General features: G+C 41.2%; 1 protein-coding gene across 2 annotated transcripts in view; it reads left to right on the top strand.

Annotated features, from left to right (window-relative positions):
* Positions 1–25,414, top strand: part of LOC133612338 (CD81 antigen-like) — a 36,885-nt gene extending 11,471 nt beyond the window's left edge. For both annotated transcript variants that reach the window (XM_061969665.2, XM_061969666.2), the window contains exons 3-8: positions 20,283–20,380; positions 20,574–20,648; positions 20,735–20,848; positions 22,861–22,959; positions 24,479–24,562; positions 24,648–25,414. In XM_061969665.2, the coding sequence (XP_061825649.1) occupies positions 20,283–20,380; positions 20,574–20,648; positions 20,735–20,848; positions 22,861–22,959; positions 24,479–24,562; positions 24,648–24,713 (536 nt within the window). In that variant the 3' untranslated portion in view covers positions 24,714–25,414. The remainder of the gene's footprint in view (positions 1–20,282; positions 20,381–20,573; positions 20,649–20,734; positions 20,849–22,860; positions 22,960–24,478; positions 24,563–24,647) is intronic.
* The last annotated feature ends 1,463 nt before the right edge of the window (positions 25,415–26,877 follow it).

The raw sequence follows: 26,877 nt of genomic DNA, 5'->3' as shown, positions 1-26,877 counted from the left end.
AAGGTACACAAAATGGACCTAGACGGAAGGCTACAGAAATGTCTCTCAAAAAGGTACACCGCCATATTCTTTTAGGTGCTCCGTTTTAATGGTCAGGTATTCATTTGTCAAAATATGCTTCTTATTATGGCTGTGGTTTGTTTTGTTGGCAATATTTACCTCCACAAGACCGCATCATATCAAGAGGTTTTGTCTTAGTAAAGAAGGTGTCCAAATGATGTTATTTTGAAGAGCCATTCATTGTTGTCGTTGTAAAAGTATACAGTTTTGAGACTGCGCTTGTATCTTGGATCTTATTACACTATGTTGACGTACTTAATGAAGTGACCGGTGAGTTTGCATGTATCTACAAAGTGAGGCTTTAATATTTAATGGTGGGAAGAAAAACATTGGCACCGGAGAGGAAAGTTAGATTGACCGAAGAAAGTGTTCTTGTTATCCTTAAATCTCATTATATTTTATTTTTCAACTGCACCCACCCCTTTGAACTTGCTTAGTGATCCATCCTGCATGCTGTCACCTCATACTTTGCTCATTGTTAAGTTAACTAATGCACACAAGTAGATATAAAAGCTTACTTTCAACTGGGGGGGGGGGGGGGGGGGACCTGAGTCCACCTGAATTTCGGGAGATTTTCGGGAGAAAATTTGTCCCGGGAGGTTTTCGGGAGAGGCGCTGAATTTCGGGAGTCTCCCGCAAAATCCGGGAAGTTTGGCAAGTATGAGTGGGCCGGACTGGTAAAATCATGGTCTGATAACTTAAAAATAAAAACAACTTCAGATTGTTTTCTTTGTTTAAAAAAAGACCAAGCACATTCTAGAAATGTACAAACCATAATGTTATTTTTTTTACACTTATATGTTGCGGTAATAGTATTCTATTTTCATTTGTCGTTATTTATACTTTCTGAATAAATGATGTGATAATAATTGGTGGATTTGAGTCTGGCAGAGTTCTAAAATGCTCCCATTAGTGTTATTTTTTTAAATGTATCAAAAGATGAAATGAATAATAATATCCAAATGAAATTACAAGATGTTATTAATGTAATGTACTCATTTTCCTCAACTGATGTACTAACATCATATAGTTATTCTGTCCATATGGAGCATCATCTACAACAGTGTTTTTCAACCACTGTGGCGCGGCACACTAGTGTACCGTGAGATATTGTTTGGTGTGCCGTGGGAAATTATGTAATTTCACCTATAAATGGTCCAAAAAATATTTTTGCAAACCAATAATTATAATCCGCAAATAATGTGCCGTTGTAGAGCTCAGCAGAGCTACCATGTAATACTCTTCCATATTTAGGGGCGGCATGGCGTAGTGGGTAGAGCAGCCGTGCCAGAAACCTGAGGGTTGCAGGTTCGCTCCCCGCTTCTTACCATCCAAATCGCTGCCGTTGTGTCCTACGGCAGGACACTTAACCCTTGCCCCCGGTGCCGCTCACACTGGTGAATGAATGATGAATGATAGGTGGTGGTCGGAGGGGCCGTAGGCGCAAACTGGCACCCATGCTTCCGTCAATCTACCCCAGGGTAGCTGTGGCTACGAAAGTGGCTTACAACCACCAGGTATGAATGAATGATGGGTTCTCACTTCTCTGTGAAGCGCTTTGAGTGTCTTGTGAAGCGCTTTGAGTGTCTAGAAAAGCGCTATATAAATCTAATCCATTATTATTATTATCAGTAGGTGGCAGCAGGTAGCGAATTGCTTTGTAAAAATACTTTAAGACAAGAGAATTAAAGATGCATGGATGGTAATGGTTTGAATTCGGTTCGAACAATTGCGTCAGGTATTTGATGAGAACGACTGTATATTGTCAATATAGACCATGGGTCTAAACATTTTTAATTCTTTATTATTATTATTTTAAATCTGTCCTTTCTAATCCATTTTCTACCGCTTGTTACTCTCAGTGTCTCCTTGTCGCTCAGGCAAATCATCCATCCATCCATCCATTTTCTACCGCTTGTCCCGTTCGGGGTCACAAAAATGCATTTCCCCATCGATAACGACATCATCGCGCTCGGAATATATATATATATATATATATATATATATATATATATATATATATATATTAGGGCTGTGAATCTTTGGGTGTCCCACGATTCGATTCAATATCGATTCTTGGGGTCACGATTCGATTCAAAATAAAAAAAAACTTCAATTCAACACGATTCTCGTTTCAAAAACATTTTTTCCCCGATTCTAAACGATTCTCTATTCATTCAATACATAGGATTTCAGCAGGATCTACCCCAGTCTGCTGACATGTAAGCAGAGTAGTAGATTTTTGTAAAAAGCTTTTATAATTGTAAAGGACAATGTTTTATCAACTGATTGCAATAATGTCCATTTGTTTTAACTATTAAATGAACCAAAAATATGACTTATTTTATCTTTGTGAAAATATTGGACACAGTGTGTTGTCAAGCTTATGAGATGCGATGCAAGTGTAAGCCACTGTGACACTATTGTTTTTTTAATATAATTTTTATAAATGTCTAATGATAATGTCAATGAGGGATTTTAAATCACTGCTATGTTGAAATGGTAACTAATATTGATACTGTTGTTGATAATATTCATTTTTGTTTCACTACTTTTGGTTTGTTCTGTGTCGTGTTTGTGTCTCCTCTCAATTGCTCTGTTTATTGCAGTTCTGAGTGTTGCTGGGTCGGGTTTGGTTTTGGAATTGGATTGCATTGTTATGGTATTGCTGTGTATTGTTTTGTTGGATTGATTAATTTAAAAAAATAAAAAATAAAAAAAATAAAAAAATAAAAAATCGATTTAAAAAAAATTAGAATCGCATAACGTGAGAATCGCGATTCGAATTCGAATCTATTTTTTCCCACACCCCTAATATATATATATATATATAGCCTGGCCGCCAGCCAAGTTTTTTTTAACCCGATGCATCCCCCGAGTCAAAAAGTTTGGGGACCCCTGATATAGACTGTTGAGTTTCGTTTTCAACATGTTCTGCTAGTGGTGTGCCTCTGGATTTTTTCAATGAAAAAAATGTCCCTTGGCTCAAAAAAGGTTGAAAAACACTGATCTACAACAAAACTTGTGAATTTGGACTCCTTTCATTAATCTCACACGAAGTTAGAAGGGGATACACATTATTTCAGCATATTTATGTGCGCCCAGAAAATGTGTCCTCACAGTCATAAGAACAACACGAAATGTGCAGATTACCAAAAGCCTTTCTGGGGGGTTTAAATGTCACAGGTTACATCACCAACAACATCTTAGACAATCAAGGCATGAATATAACGATCCACATTTTGTACACTATCACTAATAAGCAGCATAAGTATGTAGTGTCCAAACACAGAAGTGTTGCCTCTATCTTAACACGGCACAAAGCTCCGCCCTCTCTGAAGGGGAAACAAAGAATTGCTGTTGCGACATCCAGTGGACACATTTTCTTTCATTCAAATACTTGGCAAACTCATTTTAATACTTGGCCAACTCATCTCGCGGGCCGGATACAACCTGTTAGTGGGCCGTACGTTTGCCACCCCTGACCTACGTAGATCCGCAGCGTGACATTTTTAGCCAGCTGTCAGTCTGACACTGCAAAGGTGAAGCAACAAACTCCTTCCAAAATGGACGAGGCTCCCAGGCTCCTTTGAGACAGCAGATGTTCTAAACAGATGTTGTGGCTATGTGGGCAGCGAGTCTAACGGGTGTGTGAGCGCGGCACAAACCAAAAAATCCATCATGGATTTCAATGTTGTTTCACTTCTTTTACAAAATCTCGCCTAAATTTCAATATCAGAAATGTGCTCCTCAGGTTGAACTAAACTTCCATCTTGCACAAGCAAACCTGCAAAACATGTCAGCGTTTCAACATTACCGTCATGTCGCCTTGTTGTGGAGCTCAACCCATTCATTTGCATTTGGCCCTGTCAATGTTCTCCCAAACTTACCCCTTCTCTAAGTATAAGGAGTGATTGCTGTTTTTTTATGGAGGGAAGGCCCACTAGTGATTTTGGAGAGGCCCACCCAAGTAAGATCAAGGGAATGTTTCTGTCTTTCGCCCTCTCCTAAACATACGCCCCGGCGTAATTCAAATAACCTTGGACATCTGCACATTAACCCTCAAATTAGAGTTTCGCCTGGATGTTTTTAGCACGCTGGCACACCAAAGTAGTGTTTATGAAAGGCTGAAAATACTTACTGTCCAAACGCTGAGGCTGTGCTGGAGCACAGTGCTGCTGGCCTGCCTGAGCTCAGTTTTACTGACTTGCACCACTGAGAAAAGTCAAACACACTAAACTAATGATGATGTATACGCGCATAAATACCGTATTGGCGCATAAATCCCCTTCATGTGAATTCTTAATTTTACCAAGACACGATAGTACCTCAGCTTATGGTTCTGTGACAAAGTGCTTAACTCAAAACATCCATCCATCCATCCATCTTCTTCCGCTTATCCGAGGTCGGGTCGCGGGGGAAGCAGCCTACGTAGGGAAGCCCAGACTTCCCTCTCCCCAGCCACTTCGTCCAGCTCTTCCCGGGGGATCCCGAGGCGTTCCCAGGCCAGCCGGGAGACATAGTCTTCCTAACGTGTCCTGGGTCTTCCCCGTGACCTCCTACCGGTCGGACGTGCCCTAAACACCTGACCAGATGCCCGAACCACCTCATCTGGCTCCTCTCGATGTGGAGGAGCAGCGACTTTACTTTGAGCTCCCCCCGGATGACAGAGCTTCTCATCCTATCTCTAAGGGAGAGCCCCGCCACCTGGCGAAGGAAACTCCTTTCGGCCGCTTGTACCCGTGATCTTGTCCTTTCGGTCATAACCCAAAGCTCATGACTATAGGTGAGGATGGGAACGTAGATCGACCGGTAAATTGAGAGCTTTGCCTTCCAAAGACTATAAAAATGGACCCGTTACCTCCCTGGTTGGCACTCAGCATCAAGGGTTGGAATTGGGGGTTAAATCACCAAAAATGATTTCCGGGCGCGGCCACCACTGCTGCCCACTGCTCCCCTCACCTCCCAGGGGGTGATTAAGAGTGATGGGTGAAATGCAGAGAATAATTTCACCACACCTGGTGTGTGTGTGTGACAATCATTGGTACTTTAACTTTAACTTTAATGTCTGCCATTTAGATACTATTTTAACAGCCTGGCTGGCATTAGTCTCACTCTGCTTCGGTCTGGTGCAGACTGGCAGTGATACGCTCAAACTGCTTCGCCACGTTTTTGTTGCTTTCTTTTTTTTAACTCACTGAATATCATCAACTTTTTCTCAGTACTATCCTTCACACTCGCGTTCATCCTTCCCATGGTTGGAAAAATCTAAGTTATTTCCATCTCCAGCTGTAAGCTAATGCTGGCGAGTAAGACCAAATATTTTGGGCGGATCTTACAGGGGTCACTGTGATTTTTTCCACGCCAACTAATGTAAAACTGTGAACTAACTGTAAGTAAAATTTTTGCTTGCAACTTAAAGCATAACAATTAGCCAAGAGACAGCTCTTATCTTAATACACTCTTACGTTTAGGCACCAGTGTATGTCAGACAATTCTATGCTTTCAAGTTTGTGGTAGACATTTTTTTGGGCCGTATTATTTATGAAAAATCTGGTGAGCTCGTCTGTTTTATAGCCACGCGGTTTTTAGTTCAAATTTCGACTTGGAACTACTTGTTCTCCTCAAATCCCCAAAACATGCATGTTAGGTCAATGAGAGACTCTAAATTGTCCAAAGATGTGAATGGTTGTCTATATGTGTCCTGTAAGTAGCTACAAAAAGGGTAGCCTCTTGACCACACACAGCTGGGATAGTCTCCAGCTCACCCGTGACCCTTATTTATAATAAAACTTCACAAGTGTTTAGACCAGGGGTGTCAAACTCATTTTAGCTCAGGGGCCGCATGAAAGAAAATCTGTGCACACGCAGGCCTGACTGTTAAAATCATGGCATTAAAACTAAAAAATGAAGACAACTTCAGATTGTTTTTTTTGTCTTACAAACCCCGTTTCCATATGAGTTGGGAAATTGTGTTAGATGTAAATATAAACGGAATACAATGATTTGCAAATCCTTTTCAACCCATATTCAATTGAATGCACTACAAGGACAAGATATTTGATGTTCAAACTCAGAAACTTTTTTGCAAATAATAATTAACTTAGAATTTCATGGCTGCAACACGTGCCAAAGTAGTTGGGAAAGGGCATGTTCACCACTGTGTTACATGGCCTTTCCTTTTAACAACACTCAGTAAACGTTTGGGAACTGAGGAGACACATTTTTTAAGCTTCTCAGGTAGAATTATTTCCCATTCTTGCTTGATGTACAGCTTAAGTTGTTCAACAGTCCGGGGGTCTCCGTTGTAGTATTTTAGGCTTCTTAATGCGCCACACATTTTCAATGGGAGACAGGTCTGGACTACAGGCAGGCCAGTCTAGTACCCGCACTCTTTTACTATGAAGCCACGTTGATGTAACACGTGGCTTGGCATTGTCTTGCTGAAATAAGCAGGGGCGTCCATGGTAACGTTGCTTGGATGGCAACATATGTTGCTCCAAAACCTGTATGTACCTTTCAGCATTAATGGCGCCTTCACAGATGTGTAAGTTACCCATGTCTTGGGCACTAATAAACCCCCATACCATCACAGATGCTGGCTTTTCAACTTTGCGCCGGATGGTTCTTTTCCTCTTTGGTCCGGAGGACACGACGTCCACAGTTTCCAAAAACAATTTGAAATGTGGACTCGTCAGACAACAGAACACTTTTCCACTTTGTATCAGTCCATCTTAGATGAGCTCAGGCCCAGCGAAGCCAACGGCGTTTCTGGGTGTTGTTGAACGGTTTTCGCCTTGCATAGGAGAGTTTTAACTTGCACTTACAGATGTAGCGAACAACTGTAGTTACTGACAGTGGGTTTCTGAAGTGTTCCTGAGCCCATTTGGTGATATCCTTTACACACTGATGTCGCTTGTTGATGCAATACAACCTGAGAGATCGAAGGTCACGGGCTTAGCTGCTTAAGTGCAGTGATTTCTCCAGATTCTCTGAACCCTTTGATGATATTACGGACCGTAGATGGTGAAATCCCTAATTCCTTGCAATAGCTGGTTGAGAAAGGTTTTTCTTAAACTGTTCAACAATTTGCTCACGCATTTGTTGACAAAGTGGTGACCCTCGCCCCATCCTTGTTTGTGAATGACTGAGCATTTCATGGAATCTACTTTTATACCCAATCATGGCACCCACCTGTTCCCAATTTTCCTGTTCACCTGTGGGATGTTCTAAATAAGTGTTTGATGAGCATTCCTCAACTTTATCAGTACTTATTGCCACCTTTCCCAACTTCTTTGTCACGTGTTGCTAGCATCAAATTCTAAAGTTAATGATTATTTGCAAAAAAAAAAAATGTTTATCAGTTTGAACATCAAATATGTTGTCTTTGTAGCATATTCAACTGAAAATGGTTTGAAAATGATTTGCAAATCATTGTATTCCGTTTATATTTACATCTAACACAATTTCCCAACTCTATGGAAACGGGGTTTGTACTTTGGCCAAAAATAGAACAAACACATTCTGAAAATATTACAATAAAAATATAGAAAAAAATACCGGCAACGGTAAAGTTTAGATCCATGAAGGAAGAAGAAAGTGAATGAATGTTTATAACTGAATATGTTTACATATGCATAAACATTTTTTTACTTTAGAATTTTTTTTTTTAATGAATCAAGTAACGTTTATGACAACCTTTTTCCAAAACACAATACAGAATGTGAGATACACTATATTGCCAAAAGTATTTGGCCACCCATCCAAATGATCAGAATCAGGTGTCCTAATCACTTAGCCCGGCCACGGGTGTACACAATCAAGCACTTAGGCATGGAGACTGTTTCTACAAACATTTGTGAAAGAATGGGCCGCTCTCAGGAACTCAGTGATTTCCAGCGTGGAACTGTCACAGGATGCCACCTGTGCAACAAATCCAGTCGTGAAATTTCCTCGCTCCTAAATATTCCAAAGTCAACTGTCGGCTTTATTATAAGAAAATGGAAGAGTTTGGGAACAACAGCAACTCAGCCACGAAGTGTTAGGCCTTGTAAACTGACAGAGAGGGGTCAGATGTTTGGAGGTTGCATTTCGGACTGCATTGTTCCGAGTGTGAAATTTGGTAGAGGAGGAATTATGGTGTGGGGTTATTTTTCAGGAGTTGGGCTTGGCAACTTAGTTCCAGTGAAAGGAACTTTGAATGCTCCAGGATACCAAAACATTTTGGACAATTCCATGCTCCCAACCTTGTGGGAAAAGTTTGGAGCGGGCCCTTTCCTCTTCCAACATGACTGTGTACCAGTTCACAAAGCAAGGTCCATAAAGACATGGATGACAGAGTCTGGTGTGGATGAACTTGACTGGCCTGCACAGAGTCCTGACCTGAACCCGATAGAACACCTTTGGGATGAATTAGAACGGAGACTGAGAGCCAGGCCTTCTCAACCAACACCAGTGTGTGACCTCACCAATGCGCTTTTGGAAGAATGGTCGAAAATTCCTATAAACACACTCCGCAACCTTGTGGACAGCCTTCCCAGAAGAGTTGAAGCTGTAATAGCTGCAAAAGGTGGACCGACATCATTTTGAACCCTGCGGGTTAGGAATGGGATGGCACTTCAAGTTCATATGTGAGTCAAGGCAGGTGGCCAAATACTTTTGGCAATATAGTGTATAACAGGATAATGCATACATGTATCATTTGTTTTCAAAACGGTTACAAAAAAGTGGGACACCAAAAATTTACTGTGGGACCCCATTTTAAAAAAACCTAGTGCCAACACTGATGGAATGTTGGTGCGTGCAAAACAGCGGCAATACGGGCCGGTTCTATAATAATCAAATATCATTACGGGAGCCTTAGACAATTCATTCGTAGGTCAAATTGACTTTGACACCCCTGGTTTAGACGGTGCTGCAATTTAGTACAACAGCACTCATTACTGGCCAAGAATGTGTTGCTTGACAGAATTCAAAGGACTTATGGGAATTATTTGTTTCTTCTTTTACAAGTCAGTGAAAAAAATTGTCGTTAGGGCGTGAGTAAGTTAACCTGTGTGCTGTGTGGAGTTCCTTTACATGCACAGTAAAGAAAAGTAAAACAGCCAAGTTAAATATTTCAACACCCCAAATTTGATAAAACATGTGCATCACGATGAGAAGTGTGCAGATAAACTGTTGCTGAAAAGACAACCGGCTTTCAGTCCACTGTTGTTATTGGAAGAGCAACCAACTTAGACTGCTCTGCTTGGCAGTCACAGCAAATACTGTACGTTCATGCTCCTCCAACAAGTGTGGACTGTGGCGAGCAAAAGGGCTCTTCAGCTCAGCCTCCATTATTATCCATGAAAGCAGAAGGACAGCTGAGAAGGCTAAAATGTTAATCTTTCTGAAGAATAATCTGCCCCTCATGTTGAAGTGATTATATATTAAATGTGAGCGCCTTAAGAGGACAGGCACTGTTTTCCATTGTACATTTTCAAGTGGATCTGCTATTATTTGTATGTTAAATTATTATCATTATTTAGGTTGAGTTTCGTTTGTGATGTACAGGCCAAATTGAGTATTTATAAAATGTTTAATATTTGAAAGGTGCCCAATCAAAATTGTATTAAAAGCTTTGCACATTTAACATTGAAATAAAAAGTAGCAGTATTGTATGAGCTATTTTATGTACTGCACATATTAAGCAAAGCGCATGCATACAATTATATTACTAACTATCTAAAAATGAGAAAAGACAGTATCAAACATGAATTAGTGGTATCAAAGTATATATTGAGTATCACCCACTACAAGAAGTACCATATGGGGCCTAATTATTGGACCTTTGCACATGTGCCCTCTAAATTATGGAGGATCAGAGAGGACAAAATAAAATAAACAAAATACAACTTTCAATAGTTACTTAAATGTGTCATTAGTTATGATTTGAATTACATATTAAATGTTATTAAATGTGTCATTATTAATTTGTAAAATTGGAATACTTTTTTAATACAATTTTAATAATGTATTTAAAATTTACATGATTAAATAATGAAATCAATAATAAATTAAATTGTGAAATGATCAATTAAATCATGAAATAATTAAATCAATAATAAATTCCATTCATCCATCCATCTTCTTCTGCTTATCCAAAGTCGGGTCGCGGGGGCAGCAGCCTAAGCAGAGAAGCCCAGACTTCCCACTCCCCAACTTCGTCCAGCTCCCAGGTGTTCCCATGCCAGCTGGGAGACATAGTTTCTCCAACGTGTCTTGGGTCTTTCCCGTGGCCTCCTACTGGTAGACGCGCCCGAAACACCTTCCCAGAGAGGCGTTCGGTGGGCATTCTGACCAGATACCCAAATCACCTCGTCTGGTTGCTCTCAATGTGGAGGAGCAGCGACTTTACTCGGAGCTCCTCACAAATGACAGAGCTTCTCACCACTCGACGGAAGGAAACTCCTTTCGGCCGTTTGTAACCGTGATCTTGTCCTTTCAGTCATAACCAAAAGCTCATGACCATAGGTGAGGATGGAAACGTAGATCGAACAGTAAATTGAGAGCTTTGCCTTGCGGCTCAGCTCCTTTTTTACCACGACAGACAGATACAGGGTCCGCATACCTGCGGACGTCGCACAGATCCGCCTGACGATCTCAAGACCCACTCTTCCCTTACTCGTGAACAAGACCCTAAGGTACTTGAACTCCTCCACCTGCGGCAGGATCTCGTCCCCAACCTGGAGATGGCACTCCACCCTTTTCCGGGCGAGAACCATGGACTTGGACTTGGAAGTGCTGATATTTCATCCCAGTCGCTTCACACTCAGCTGCAAACCGATCCAGTGAGAGCTAAAAACCCTGGTAAGATGAAGACAGCAGGACCACATCATTCATGAAAAGCAGAGACCTAATCCTGCAGCCAACAAACGGGATCCCTTCAACGCCCTGACTGCACCTAGATAATCTGTCCATAAAAATTGAAAACAAAAATTGGTGACAAAGGGCAGCCCTGGTGGAGTCCAACCTTTACTGGAAACTTGTCTGACTTACTGCTGGCCTTGCGAACCAAGCTCTGACACTGATCATACAAGGCGGTATGATACCACATACTCTCATGCACTCTCTACAGGACCTCCCGAGGGACACGGTAGAATGCCTTCTGCAAGTACACAAAACACATGTAGACTGGTTGAGCAAACTCCCATACACCCTAAAGGATCCTGCCGAGAGTGTAGAGCTGGTCCACAGTTCCATGACCAGGCCGAAAACCACACTGCTCCTCCTGAATCCGAGATTTGACTATCCGGCGTAGCCTCCTCTCAAGTACACCTGAATAGACCTAACCGGGGAGGCTGAGGAGTGTGAGCCCACGATAATTGGGACACACCCTCCGGTTCCACTTTTTAAATAGAGTAACCACCACCCCAGTCTGCCAATTCAGAGGCACCACCCCCGATGTCCACACAATGTTACAGAGTCTTGTCAACCAAGACAGCCCCACAGCATCCAGAGCCTTAAAGAACTCCGGGCGGGTCTCATTCGCCCCCGAGGCCTTGCCACTGAGGAGCTTCTTAACTATCTCGGCAACCTCAGCCCCAAAAATAGGAGAGCCCACCACAGAGTCCCCAAGCATTCATTTCATCAATGGAAGACGTGTAGGTGAGATTTAGGAGGTCCCCGAAGTATTCCTTCCACCGAGCCACAACATCCCCATTCCAGGTCAGCAGCACACCGCCACCACTATACACAGTGTTGCAATTACACTGCTTCCCCCTCGTGAAGCGGCTGATGGTGGTCCTAAATCACTTCAAAGCAATCAGGAAGTTGTTCTCAATGGCTTCTCCAAACTCCTCTCATGTCCGAGTTTTTGCCTCTGCAACCGCCAAAGCTGCACACCACTCGGCTTGTCGGTACCTGATATCTGTTCCTGTGGTCCCATGAGCCAAAAGGACCCAATAGGTCTCCTTCTTCAGCTTGACGGCATCCCTCACTACTGGTGTCCACTGGTAACATTGTCCCTCACTACTGGTTCTGGGATTACCGCCACGGCAGGCACCGACCACCTTGTGGCCACAGTTTCGATCGACTGCCTTGACAATAGAGGCACGTAACATGGTCCACTGGGAGTCAATGTCCAGCGCCTTCCTCAAAACATGTTGAAAGTTCTTCTGGAGGTGGATATTGAAACTCTCTGACGGGAGACTCTGCCAGACGTTCCCAGCATATCTTCACTATGCGTTTGGGCCTGCCAGGCCTGTCCAGCATTCTCCCCCACCATTGGAGCCGACAGTGAAAGTTGCTCCCCTCTTTTCACCCGAGTGTCAACAACATGAGACCGCAAATCCGATGATACAACCACAAAGATGATCATCGAACTGCAGCCCAGGGTATCTTGGTGCCAAGTGCACATATGGACACCCTTATGTTTGAATATGGTGTTCGTTATGGACAATCTGTGATGAGCACAAAAGTCAAATACCAAAACACCAATCTGGTTCAGATCCAGTTGGCCGTTCCTCCCAATCACGCCTCTCCAGGTCTCACTGTCGTTGCCAACGTGAGCATTGAAGTCCCCCAGTAGAAAAGGGGAATCACCTGAGGGAGAACTATCCAGTACTCCCTTTAGGGACTCCAAAAAGGGCGGGTCTTCTGAACTACCAGTCAGTCAGGGCCCGTCCCCCACCTGGAGACGAAGGGAAGCTACCCTCTCGTCCACAGGGCAAAACGCCAACGTACAGGCTCTGAGCCCCCTGCTCTCGTCACACCGGCGGCAACACCAGAGTGGAAGAGGGTTCAGCTCCTCTCGAAAAAAGCTCTTGTCGTGCATCATAGTGAGCCCAACTAGATCCAGCCGGAACTTCTCCACCTCGTGCACCAGTTCAGGCTCACCCTCCCTACCGAGGTGACTTTCCTTGTCCCAAGAGCTAGCTTCTGCAGTCGACGATAGGATCGCCAAGGGCCCTGCCTTCGACTGCCGCTCAGCTCGCAAAACACCCAACCTCTATGGCCCCTCCTATGGGTGGTGAGCCCAATGGAGGGGGTACCCACGTTGCACGCTGGGGGAAGTTCCGGTCACCAGGTGCTCGCCATCGAGCCCCACATCCAGGCCTGGCTCCAAAGGGGGGCCCGGTGACTCGCGTCCGGGCAAGGAAAAACTGTGTTCCAGTTGTTGTTTTTTTCATAGAAGTCTTTGGACTGCTCTTTCTCTGGTCCCTACCATGAATTGATTAACATGGACCCCGACTTAAACAAGTTGAAAAACGTATTTGGGTGTTACCATTTAGTGGTAATTGTACGGAATATGTACTGTACTGTGCAATCTACTAATAAAAGTTTCAATCAATCAAAAAACTCACCTAGGACCTGTTTGTCATGAGAGACCCTAACAGGGACATAGAGGCCCCAGACAACATAGCTCATAGAATCATTGGGACACACAAATTCTTGTACCACGATAAGATAGCAGCTCAGAGAGGAGCAATAATTAATTAAATCTCAAAATATTTAAATCATGAAATAATTTATGAAATCAATAATTAATTAAATTGTGAAATAATCGAACCATTAAATAGTAATAAAACAATTAAATATTGAATTGAATGAATAATTTAATCATATAATTATTGGACGATTTAATTATTTCACTTTGTGATTCATTCACAATTTAATGAGTTATCGATTTAATCATTTCATGATTTAATGCAGGAGTCCCGAAACTACGACCCGTGGGCCAGTAAAGGCCCGCCAGCATCTAGAGCAGACCTGGGCATTCTGCGGCCCGCGGGCCACATCCGGCCCTTTGTGCGTCCCTGTCTGGCCCGCGTGAGGCCAATCATAAATTACAAAACACATTTTAAAAAGTATCTATGTCGAGTGTGCAATACAACGGTGCTGCTTTTGTTTTGAAAAGCGTTATTTGTATTACTTCCGTGTGGACGTATACTCGTGCGTGATTGTGAGTGAATGTGAACAGCGGCAATCACAAATTACAAAATACATTTTAAAAAACATCTATGTCGTGCGTGCAATACAACTGTGCTGCTTTTATTTTGAAAAGTGTTATTTATGGGCGTATGTCCGTGTGTAACCTGTGAGTGAAGGTGCACAGCGACAAGTGATGCCCGGTTACCACCTTTATGTCAGCTTACGCTAAAAAAAGAAAAGTTGATGACGAATGCCGTGTTTTCAACAAGATATGGACTGCCAAGTATTTCTTTACAGAGATGAAAGGTAAAGCCGTGTGCTTAATCTGTGGTACATAGGTTGCTGTGTTTAAAGAATATAATTTGAATCGCCACTACACGATGAAGCACGAGGAAAAATACCGGAATCTGTCTGATGAAGCGCGCCCAAGGGAGGCTGATGAGTTGATGGTAAAACTGCAAACCCAACAAGGACTTTTTGCCAAATTTCACACCCCCAGATATGCAGCCGTCAGGACAAGTTTCGTAATTTCTCACAAAATCGCCAGAAAAAATAAGGCGTTTTCTGACGGAGAGTTTATTAAGGAGTGCTTTTTGGACTCTGTTGCGCTGATATGCCCGGAGAAGAGGGGCGCATTTGAGAACGTGTCACTCTCCCTACGCACTGTAACGAGGCGGGTTGAGACCATCGCTGGAAACTTGGAGCTTCAGCTGTAGAACAGAACGGCCGACTTTGACTGTTTTTCGCTGGCTTTGGATGAGAGCTGCGATGTACGTGACACCGCCCAGCTGCTCATCTTCTTACGTGGTATAACTGCAGACTTTCAAATCACAGCAGCCATGCAGTCAATTAAAGAGACAACCACAGGTAATGACTTGTTTACATAGGTAAATGCGTGTTTGGACAGGTTAGGACTGAAATGGGACAAGCTGGCAGGTGTGACAACAGATGGTTGTCCAAATCTGACGGGGAAAAATGTTTGAGAAATTGACATTTTTGCATTGTATTATACATCAGGAAGTGTTGTGTAAGACAGTGTTAAAAATAAAACCATCAAAAGCAATCTGCTTTTGTATAAAGTTAAGTTAGGTTAAATTACATTATTATTATTATTATTAGTTATCTTACGGTATATCACAAATAATTTGAGCAAAATGTAATTGAAATATTGTCGGTGTGGCCCTCCAGCAGTGCTCGGGTTGCTCATGCGGCCCCCGGTAAAAATTAATTGCGATATATATATATATATATATATATATATATATATATATATCATCTATGTATCATATATCATCTGGCCCTAAGTGAGACTGGGACCAATCTGCAAGACAGCAGAGACTTGACTTTGCAGTCCCTATTTTGTAAATAATGGATGAGAGAAGAAGTCAGACATCCAAGAGGGTCTTTTAGTTTCTGTCCACCGCAACCCCCTGCCATTTCCCCTCGCTGCACCCTCCTTCCCTTACAGCCATTACACAGGGAGACAGAAAAGAAATGAACTTCCCCGGTGCCGTCTCAATGGCCTTCAAACCTCAAAGGGTGTTGTCATAGTAATGGAAGGCAGTGGAAATAATGGCTGCTTTGCCACATTGCCAGGTTACCAGGCCTGCTAGCTGTGCGCTCGCTGGAACAAAACATCAGGGTCCTGAAAGAGAGAGTCGGGCTGGTGTAGATATAAGGAAGGTTTTGTGTGTGTTACGTGACATCTGTGTTGTTTGTGTGCGTCTACAAATTACAATGCAGACTTCTCCTGAAGCAAGCACAAAGGATTTTATTTTTAGGATGCATATAAATATGAAAATTATTTATTGTTGTTGCACAAAAAATACCTTTTTCTTCCTGTTCTGCATATTTCCAATTCATTAATGAGGATGTTCGGTTGAGGGATTTGTGCTGCACATTCTGATACTGATCATATATAAGTGAGATTGGCCGATACCATTACAGATACCGATCACATGTACCAACTTTACATCATTCTATTGATTTATGGTGGGTGCTATTTACACTTTAACAACATCAAAAACAGTATTTAAACTAGTTCCTTATTTTCTTTGATTACATACAAATTTCTGAGCAAAACAGAGTCAGTAGTACACAAAGCCTAGACTACTTATTTAAATCATTTGGTTTTGCCCTCAAATTTCTCCTGTGTCCAGGGAATTATTGCCTAAATTTGGAAACATTAAGAAAAGCAACAAAGGATAAAAAAATAAACAAAAAAAAATCGACCTAATCACTCTAGTTTCGATCATATACTGATACTACATTCGGTGTCAACCCCACCAATTTATGGATCGATCTGCCCTCCTCCTACGTGACAATGCTGACACACCAACTGTTGCTTTAATTATCCTCCCTCTAAAGTTAAAGTTAAAGTTCCAATGATTGTCACACACACACTAGGTGCGGTGAAATTATCTTCTGCATTTGACCCATCCTCACAGGGGAGCAATGAGCAGCAGTGGTGGCCGCGCCCGGGAATCATTTGGTGACTTAACCCCCAATTCCAACCCTTGATGCTGAGTGCCAAGCAGGGAGGTAATGGGTCCCATTTTTATAGTCTTTGGTATGACTCGGCCAGGGTTTGAACTCACGACCTACCAATCTCAGGGCGGACACTCTAACCACAAGGCCACTGAGCAGGTGTCCCAAACTACGGCCCGCTAGCGTCCAAAATTCGGCCCGCGGGAAGTTAATTCTATTTTATTTTTTTAAATCTATCTGTCCAAATATTACTGTCTATCCCATCGATAATGTGATATCATCAGTGGCAAGTGCGCGCTCTTTCAGTCAATTAGTGCGTGAGGAATATATATATATATATATATATACATATATATATATATATATATATATATATATAGTCTTGTTCACGAATGAGGGAAGAGTGGATCGTGGGATCGACAGGCGGATCGGTGCGGCGTCTTCAGTAATGCGGACGCTGTATCGATCCGTTGTGGTGAAGAAGGAGCTGAGCCGGAAGGCAAAGCTCTCAATTTACCGGTTGATCTGCATTCCCATCCTCACCTATGGTCATGAGCTTTGGGTTATGACCGAAAGGACAAGATCACGGGTACAAGCGGCCGAAATGAGTTTCCTCCGCCGGGTGGCAGGGCTCTCCCTTAGAGATAGGATGAGAAGCTCTGTCATCCGGGGGGAGCTCAAAGTAAAGCCGCTGCTCCTCCACATCGAGAGGAGCCAGATGAGGTGGTTCGGGCATCTGGTCAGGATGCCACCCGAGCGCCTCCCTAGGGAGGTGTTTAGGGCACGTCCGACCGGTAGAAGGCCACAGGGAAGACCCAGGACACGTTGGGAAGACTATGTCTCCCGGCTGGCCTGGGAACGCCTCGGGATCCCCCGGGAGGAGCTGGACGAAGTGGCTGGGGAGAGGGAAGTCTGGGCTTCCCTGCTTAGGCTGCTGCCCCCGCGACCCGACCTCGGATAAGCGGCAGAAGGTGGATGGATGGATGGATGTATATATGTGTATACCTATATATGTATATGTGTATATATATATTTATATATATACAGCCCGGCCCCCGGCTAAATTGTTTTAGCCCAATGCGGACCCCGAGTCAAAAAGTTCGGGACTCTTATTAATTTACTTGTTAATATCTACTTACTTTCTGAGGTAATATTGTTCCATCCACACTTCTTAAACTCTACTAAGCACTACCATGCACTGTCAAGTGCGGCACCTTATATATAGACAAGTGTGTGCCTTTCCAAATCATTTCCAACCAAATGAATTTACCACAGGTGGACTTTAATTAAGCTGCAGGAACATCTCAAGGATGATCAGTTGAAACAGAATGCACCTGATCTCACTTTTACGCTTCATGGCAAAAGCTGTGACGACATTTGATTACTTAGTCTTTTATTTTTTTTTAAAAAGGGGGGAAAAATCTCTCTAAAAAAAGAAAACATTTTCACATTATCGTAAAGGGGTATTGTGTGTAGAATTTTGAGGACAAAAATGAATTTGTTCCATTTATTCCAAAATGTGGAATTATTTCCGGATGCACTGTATGCATTTGTTTGAGGTACAATATCTCTTCTATTCCTGAAGTGCTGCACACAAAACATTGCCAAAAACATGCACTCCTACTGTGTCACCTGTGCTATTATTGGTCTGATAAATCATTAGAGTAATTTCACCCAAAAGTTTCAACCCATTAGTCAGACTGACACTATTTCTCACACAGCTCAATGGACTGTAAAAAAACACCCAGAGTAACTTTAGGATGTTTAGTCGAATCGGCAATAAGGTTTGCACACATCTTTGACAAGCACATGTCTGTAAAATTAGAGCAAGATTGGTCAAAAAACATGGCTGCCATCAAGCAGGGGAAACTTGTGGGACTTGACTAATTGGCTATATGATTATACCAATAATATTTTTTTGTAAAATTATCCGTAATATATGTATGCTAGCGTGTCTTTTGGCAACCAGTTAGTTATTGTAACAATTATCAATGTTTTCATTTTGTGGTCTGTTGAGAAATTAAACGTAACCACACCTCTGCGGTAACTTTACTGCTATTCATTGACTTCTTAAAGGGGAACATTATCACCAGACCTATGTAAGCGTCAATATATACCTTGATGTTGCAGAAAAAAGACCATATATTTTTTTAACCGATTTCCGAACTCTGAATGAGTGAGTTTTGGCGAATTCAACGCCTTTCTAATATTCGCTCTCGGAGCGATGACGTCACAACGTGGCGTCACATCGGGAAGCAATCCGCCATTTTCTCAAACACCGAGTCAAATCAGCTCTGTTATTTTCCGTTTTTTCGACTGTTTTCCGTACCTTGGAGACATCATGCCTCGTCGGTGTGTTGTCGGAGGGTGTAACAACACGAACAGGGACGGATTCAAGTTGCACCAGTGGCCCAAAGATGCGAAAGTGGCAAGAAATTGGACGTTTGTTCCGCACACTTTACTGACGAAAGTTATGCTATGACAGGGAATGGCAAGAATGTGTGGATATCCTGCGACACTCAAAGCAGATGCATTTCCAACGATAAAGTCAAAGAAATCTGCCGCCAGACCCCCATTGAATCTGCCGGAGTGTGTGAGCAATTCAGGGACAAAGGCCCTCGGTAGCATGGCAAGCAATGGCGGCAGTTTGTTCCCGCAGACGAGCGAGCTAAACCCCCTATCGACCCTAGCTTCCCTGGCCTGCTGACATCAACTCCAAAACTGGACAGATCAGCTTTTAGGAAAAGAGTGCGGATGAGGGTATGTTACAGAATATATTAATTGATGAAAATTGGGCTGTCTGCACTCTCAAAGTGCATGTTGTTGCCAAATGTATTTCATATGCTGTAAACCTAGTTCATAGTTGTTAGTTTCCTTTAATGCCAAACAAACACATACCAATCGTTGGTTAGAAGGCGATCGCCGAATTCGTCCTCGCTTTCTCTCGTGTCGCTGGCTGTCGTGTCGTTTTCGTCGGTTTCGCTTGCATACGGTTCAAACCGATATGGCTCAATAGCTTCAGTTTCTTCTTCAATTTCGTTTTCGCTACCTGCCTCCACACTACAACCATCCGTTTCAATACATTCGTAATCTGTTGAATCGCTTAAGCCGCTGAAATCCGAGTCTGAATCCGAGCTAATGTCGCTATAGCTTGCAGTTCTTTCCGCCATGTTTGTTTGTGTTGGCTTCACTATGTGACGTCACAAGAAAATGGACGGGTGGTTAAAATCAGGCACTTTGAAGCTTTTTTTTAGGGATATTGCGTGATGGGTACAATTTTGAAAAAACTTCGAAAAATATAATAAGCCACTGGGAACAGATTTTTAATGGTTTTAACAATTCTGAAATTGTGATAATGTTCCCCTTTAAAATGACATATTTGTCATATTAACTGAATAATGTCAAAATCTTTAAAAAAAAAAAAAAAGGTTTTGATTCTGGTTCTTGTTCATTTAATTGCAAGAAGATGTGTTTATCTTTGCTGTGCCCCTCTTTCCTGCATTGGCAGCCTTAACAGCAGGGGTCAGAGGTCAGTGGGGGTTTATTTGTAGTCAGCGGGGGGTTAGTGTGTCTGGAAGCCGTTTCCTGCTCGGAGGCTCCTCCCCCAGGATCTGTTTATGTCCAAGATGTCAATAATGTCGTGTACAATGTACAAGGGGGAGAAATTAAACATCCAGGAAGTCCATTACCAAACTGTGGATCAATGAATGGGCAAGAGACCCAAGTCCCGACTGTCAATGCTGCCCTCTAGTGGAGAAGTGGAGCACAGCAACTCCAGAGTGACAGCTCCAGTATCAATCATTTCATGTGCTTGTGTGCTGCAGGTGTCTACATACTCATAGCTGTTGGAGCGGTGATGATGCTGGTGGGCTTCCTCGGCTGCTACGGAGCCATTCAGGAGTCTCAATGCCTGTTGGGGACGGTGAGAATTTAATTTACTTTTTGGCCCCAATAAATATGGACAGTTTAATAAATTGATACAGGCTTTCTTAATGGTAAGCGCTGCTTTCGGGTCCCAAATCTGAAACATGCTAGGGTCCTCATAATGTTGAGATAAAAACTCAATAAATCTGTCAAACTGGAGTTGAATTATGCATGTGTGTCTCTCTCTGCAGTTCTTTTTCTTTTTGATAATCCTCTTTGCCTGTGAAGTGGCTGCTGCCATCTGGGGCTTCATGAACAGAGACACAGTGAGGACACACATACACACACCATCTCCATCTCAACATTAGTGATTCGTGATTTAAAAAAAACAAAACAACTCATGTCGCTGCAGATCTCCAAGGAACTGATCAACTTCTACGACTCGGCGTACATCAAGGCTGTGGATGTGTCAGGCTCCCCCAGTAAAGACGCTGCCATTAAGGTGCTGGATGTCTTTCACACCACGGTAAGATCGAATCTTATCTAAATATACCAATATAAGACTCACGTTTGACTGGAAGAAAAATTATCATATTGACTTGGATATAAGACAACTACTGAATATAGGACAATGTATCATTTTCATCTTTCCTGAAATCTACTTTTTAAGGCGAAGTCTAAATCATGTTATCAATAATACAATAAAAAATAGGATACAAAGGTCCCTCTGTTATCGCTGTTAATTGGTTTCAGACACAATGGATAATTGATTTCTACAAAATAGGAATACTTAATTATGAATCTGATACTTTCATAGCTAGAGCCAAAAAAAAAACCCAAAAAACACATTTACGACCTTCTGATTATATATATATATATATATATATATATATATATATATATATATATATATATATTTTTTTTTTTTTTACTTAATCAATCCAACAAAATAATACACAATAATAGCATAATAATACAATTCCAATTCCAAAACCAAACCCAGCCCAGCAACATTCAGAATAGCAATCAACAGAGCAATTGAGAGGACATACAAACATGACACAAAACTATCCAAAAGTAGTCAAACAAAAATGAATAATATCAACAAAAGTATCAATATTGATAAGAATTCCAACATAGCAGTGATTACAAATCCCTCATTTACATTATCATCACAGTTATTTATAAAAAAAAATAAATAAAATAAAAACATTTAAAAAATGTGTCACAGTGGCTTACACTTGCATTGCATCTCATAAGCTTGACAAAACATTGTGTCCAATATTTTCCACAAAGATAAAAGGAGTCATATATGAATAGTTAAATCAAATTTAAATAATGGATCCCATATTCCAATATATGACTCATTATTATCTGAATTAAATGCAGTTTTTTCTACCGATATTATCTCCTTGGCTTGTGTATACCAGTCAGTATGAGTTGGACTATCAACAATTATCAATTTCTTTAATATTACCCTTTTTGGTATGATGCATATTGAAAGAAATGCATTTTTACTCTTTGATGACACATCACTAAATTGATGCAGATCACCAAGAATACACATTTGCAGTGTCATTGGGACGTTTATATTTAGGAATGTGATTTCTTCTTTTTTTGTTTTCCACCATAGCTCTTTTATTCTCTGACATTCCCACAACAAATGAACAAGAGTTCCCTCAGCTGCCCGACACTTCATACATAATTTGCTATCTACTGCACCAATTTTAAACAGCTGAGAAGATGTAAAATACAATCTATTCAAGATCTTAAATTGACTCAGCTTATTTTTAATGCTTTTTAAGGGCTGAATAGATTTTTCAGCATTATGAGACCCCTCTAAACAAGAACCTTTAGTCAACTTTACACTCTTTTAATCCAATATAGTAAAAGTTCCTGAGGCTGAGCCAATCAGTGGCCACGATACTAAACAGCGTGCTCTGATTGGTTTGGTTTCCTTTAGTGGCCAATACTACTGTAGTAATAATATATTTTTGTTTACTTAGTCACGTTTGTGCATAATATTGCGTAATTTAGGACGAAAAAAATTCTCGAGTATGCTTTAATAAATAAATAAATATAAAAATAAAAAATCTGCAATGTGGTGAAGCCACAATATTGCGATATGGCAAAGGACAACTGTATCATATTTTGTAGTTGCTGGACAGTTGTTTGAGGACTCTGCTTCATTGATCAGCATTATTATATTTTTTTTATCAAAGCTCATCTCTTGTTTGCTAACTTGCTAACAAACTTCAGGGCACTTTTTTTCCAACTGTGTAGCAGCTGGCATATGTGAAGAAAAGTAAATTGACGCCACCCTTTGGTTTACATGTAAAAAGGAACAGTAGTACCTCAATTTACGAGCCTAATTGTTTCTTTTGACAAAGCGCTTTTTTCAGACGTTCTTTTCATCTTTACTCGAATCATTATAACAATTTTATGCTGTATTTTTTGTTTTCCGATTGCGTAGTTGTATTGTAGTCAGCATGTGTACATATTTAGAAAAATGATAAAGAGTCTTGTCATTCATTCCAGCTGGACTGCTGTGGTAAAGGAGACGACACAGCGCTCTTCAAACAAGTTGCAAGCACTTTGTGTCCTAGAAAGTCTCCAGAAGATTTTCTGAGGTCTCAGGTAATACATGTTTGTTTTTATTTTTATCTTTTTTTTTTTAAATATATATATATACATGAGCTTTTTCCAAGGAATTTATTTGCTTTATGATTTTTGACTTGACCAACAATGACACCTTACAGCAGGGGAGTCAAACTAACTGGTAAAATCATGGCATAATAACTTAAAAATAAAGACAATTTCATACTGTGTTCTTGTTTTATTTTGGTCAAAAATAGAACAAGCACGTTCTGAAAATGTACATAACACAATAAATGACCTTGGCAAAACACTCAATGGAAATTCTAAGGAAAAAATTAATGCAGTTTCAAAAACATAATGAAGAACACAATGAACTTAGACTTTGTATATTTACAAAACCGTTAAACTTTGAGCACTTCCTGCTTAGGATTCTCATGTTGGCAGTTCACCCTTAAAGATGTGCTTGGAGAAGCAACCTAAAACCGCCGCATTGGTGACAGCTGCAACTGCCACAACACATTCATTTATCATCATTCAAATATTACAATAATAAAATATGAAGAAAACAATTATTAACGACACCATGGCTGAAATCAAGGTAACATAACTACAAACTTAACCATTTAAGCATACAACTAAATAGAAAAAACAACAAATGTAGAAACACACATTTTTACAATGGAGTTCAGGGTGAGCATCGTGCTGTCAACCAATTGCGAGCACTGCACGGAACTCTAACTATGAAGATGACGGTCATGTTGATTTAAGTCTTTGCATCTTATCGTTTCATTATTTTATCCGTTGAGTCGATAATTTACAATGAAAGGAGGTATATTTTGTCGCTACTGCACTAGTCTGCCACTATCTGTTTCCACCCACAACAGGAGCAGCTGATTGAAGTAGCGGCAGCCAATCTAGAGGGCGCTTATAGTCAGCTGACACGACATCTTTAAACTGTGTCATGTGTGATGTGGGTTACACTTGAATTGCTATTGCGACATCCAGTGGACGTATTTAGAACAGCATTATTCATTAAAAGATTGTGGCTAATTTTTATCCTTAGCAAAGTCATTTTGGAGGTTGGGGGCCAGATTAAACCTGTTTGCAGGCCGGGCCGCACGTTTGACACCCCTAAGTGTATTCTAATGACAAGCAGTTTTGAGATAACTATATAGTGGATGTAGAATATGGCTCGCTCAAAAACAACTAATAATAAATGTTGACTGTAAAGACACTTGCCATCATTCAGATCCTTTCAGAAATGATGTGGTTAAATTAAGTCATTATTCTAATCATAATCAGAACCATTTGTAAAGCCAGGAAGGTGAGCAATCATAACTATTGACTTATTCAAAATACAATGCTGTAGTGCAATTACATTAAAGAGAACAATAACAACTTATTAATAATGATATCTTAACAATAAAGCCAATAAAGATATGAGGATAGGAGACGTTTGAGTGCGTTGTGTCAAAATGTATAATCTCCTACTGTGTGACTCAGATGTGCTGCTTGAAAGGTGAAAAAATTGTCATTCTTTGTGTTGCCTTCCAAACAGAGCTGTCACGACAAACTGATCGAGCTCTTTTCAGAGAAGCTCTATCTGATTGGTCTGGCTGCTCTCGTGGTGGCTGTCATCATGGTGAGGGCCATGCCAAGGACTATCTTAGTTGTACTGTGCACGTGATGATTGGCTTAGTGAACGTGTCATGTTTTTCTTCTTCCAGATCTTCGAGATGATCTTTACAATGGTGCTCTGCTGTGGGATCCGTAACAGCGCAGTAGCGTACTGAGCCCACGCAGTAGTGACAAGCACTATTTAATGGACTTATTTTTTTACGCTGCAGCTCATCTTTTCTTATACTTACAACTCAGCCTGGTGGATATTTCTGCTTTTTTTCTTTGACTAAAACATACAATGTGTTTTTTTATACGCTGCCTGTCGTCAACCCACCTTCTTTATGGAGTATCTTATCTATCTATCATAACAACTTTCTACTAAATGTGTGGCATAGTTCTCTGAGTTAGTGAACCGATGTTTTTATGGATGTATAAATTGTACATATGCACGTCATATTTTAATAACAGGGAGACTTCATGCCTCCCTGCAGTCTTACTCTTTTAATAATAATAATGGATTAGATTTATATAGCGTTTTTCTAAAAGCTACAAGCGCTTCACAGAGAACTGACAACCCATAATTCATTCGCTCCACATTCACATGGTGGTGGTGGTAAGCTACATTTGTAGCCCCAGCTGCCCTGGGGTGGATTGACGGTAGCATGGCTGCTCTCCCACCACCACCAAACATTCATTCACATTCATACACAGGTGTCTTGCCAAAAGACACAACAGCCGTGACTAGGATGCCGGAATCAAACCTGGAACACTCAAGATGCTGGCACGGCTTCTCTACCATCTGAGCCACCTCATCTTTATCACTACTTTGTGTGTTTGTAGTCGGCTGTGTTAAATAAACCATCTTCTTGCTGTATCAAGTCTTGTCTTATTCAATTGTTTACAAACACTTCACTTACCCTATATCCCTATTAAATAATCTACTGTAATACTCTGCATCACCACCAGAAGACGACATATTCTGGTACCTATTCTCTAAATCCAAATTATTACACCTGATCCCAGCAGTACAGCACATCCAAAAGTCACCTGACTTGTATTTCTGGCACAAACACACACCCAAGTGCACATCTTTCTCCTCAGTGGTGATGAGGTCATAGGTTTGAATCCCAGTGGGGATGGCTTTGGTTCAGACTTGTTTAGGTATTGTTTGGCGATGCACATGCAGTGGTAAATGGCTTTGTTGCTGCAAACTTGTTTGGGAAGGTTTACACGTCACTTATATTAATGACGGTGGACCTACCACAACATAAAGGCTATATTACCCAAAATATAATATGTTTGTGGCGTAATTGGCAAATAAGTGGCAAACAAGCCTGCTCAGTGGCCTTGTGGTTAGAGTGTCTGCCCTGAGATCGGTAGGTTGTGAGTTCAAACCCCGGCAGAGTGGGACCCATCCCTGCTTGGCACTCAGCATCAAGGGTTGGAATTGGGGGTTAAATCACCAAAAATGATTCCCGAGCGTGGCCACCCCTGCTGCTCACTGCTCCCCTCACCTACAAGGGGATGGGTCAAATGCAGAGGTTAATTTCACCACACCTGGTGTGTGTGTGTGACTATCATTGGTACTTTAACTTTAATTGTATACTGTATATCCAGCACATAATATCTGTAAAAATGTACTTGAATCTGGCAGAAACAGGAACTTTTGATTATTTTATGGTTTGATTGTTATGGTTTGAATATTTTATGGTATTTTATTTTAATTCAGAATGTTGTCATTTTCTCTTTCCGTTTGAGCCTCACACATACTTGTCATTATCACTTTGGCCAGCAGATGTCGCTAATGCAGCTGCAAAAGCTATAACGACCTTTTTTTAGATCATAACATCCCATTATCGTATAACAGTACTCCAAACTTCTGATTTATTTATTTATTTTAAGATCATCAACCGGCTACTTTACTAGGCATGCTTGCACAATCGAATGTAATCCAAGGAAATAACTGAGCTGCTTTTTAGAAGAAGAAAATACTTGACATCATCAGAGCAGTAATAATTTAACAGTATGTTTATTATTCTTGTAGTTTGCAGTGGTGCAGAACTGCCAAGGTGTGCCAAGTCCATGCAGTTATTTCCCTAATCAGACTTCAATTGCACGATGTCAAGGAAATACGGCGTGTTTTTTGCTAAATGACTGTTCTATGACGACATCGATGATGTCAAGTCGAGTCAAAAACACAATTTCACACTTTGTGTTTCACAACATTGTTTATCAACATTGTGTTCATCCGGAGAACGTTATGGTTATGAGTGGAATACAATTACCTTCTTATTTAACAACTGAAAGCAGTTGCCAGGCAACCAGTGCAGACATCAC

This window comes from Nerophis lumbriciformis, linkage group LG10 (assembly GCF_033978685.3).
Source record: "Nerophis lumbriciformis linkage group LG10, RoL_Nlum_v2.1, whole genome shotgun sequence".
NCBI lineage: Eukaryota > Metazoa > Chordata > Actinopteri > Syngnathiformes > Syngnathidae > Nerophis > Nerophis lumbriciformis.
The sequence above is the reverse complement of the archived record's forward strand: the minus strand, read 5'-3'. Positions and strand labels throughout refer to the sequence as shown.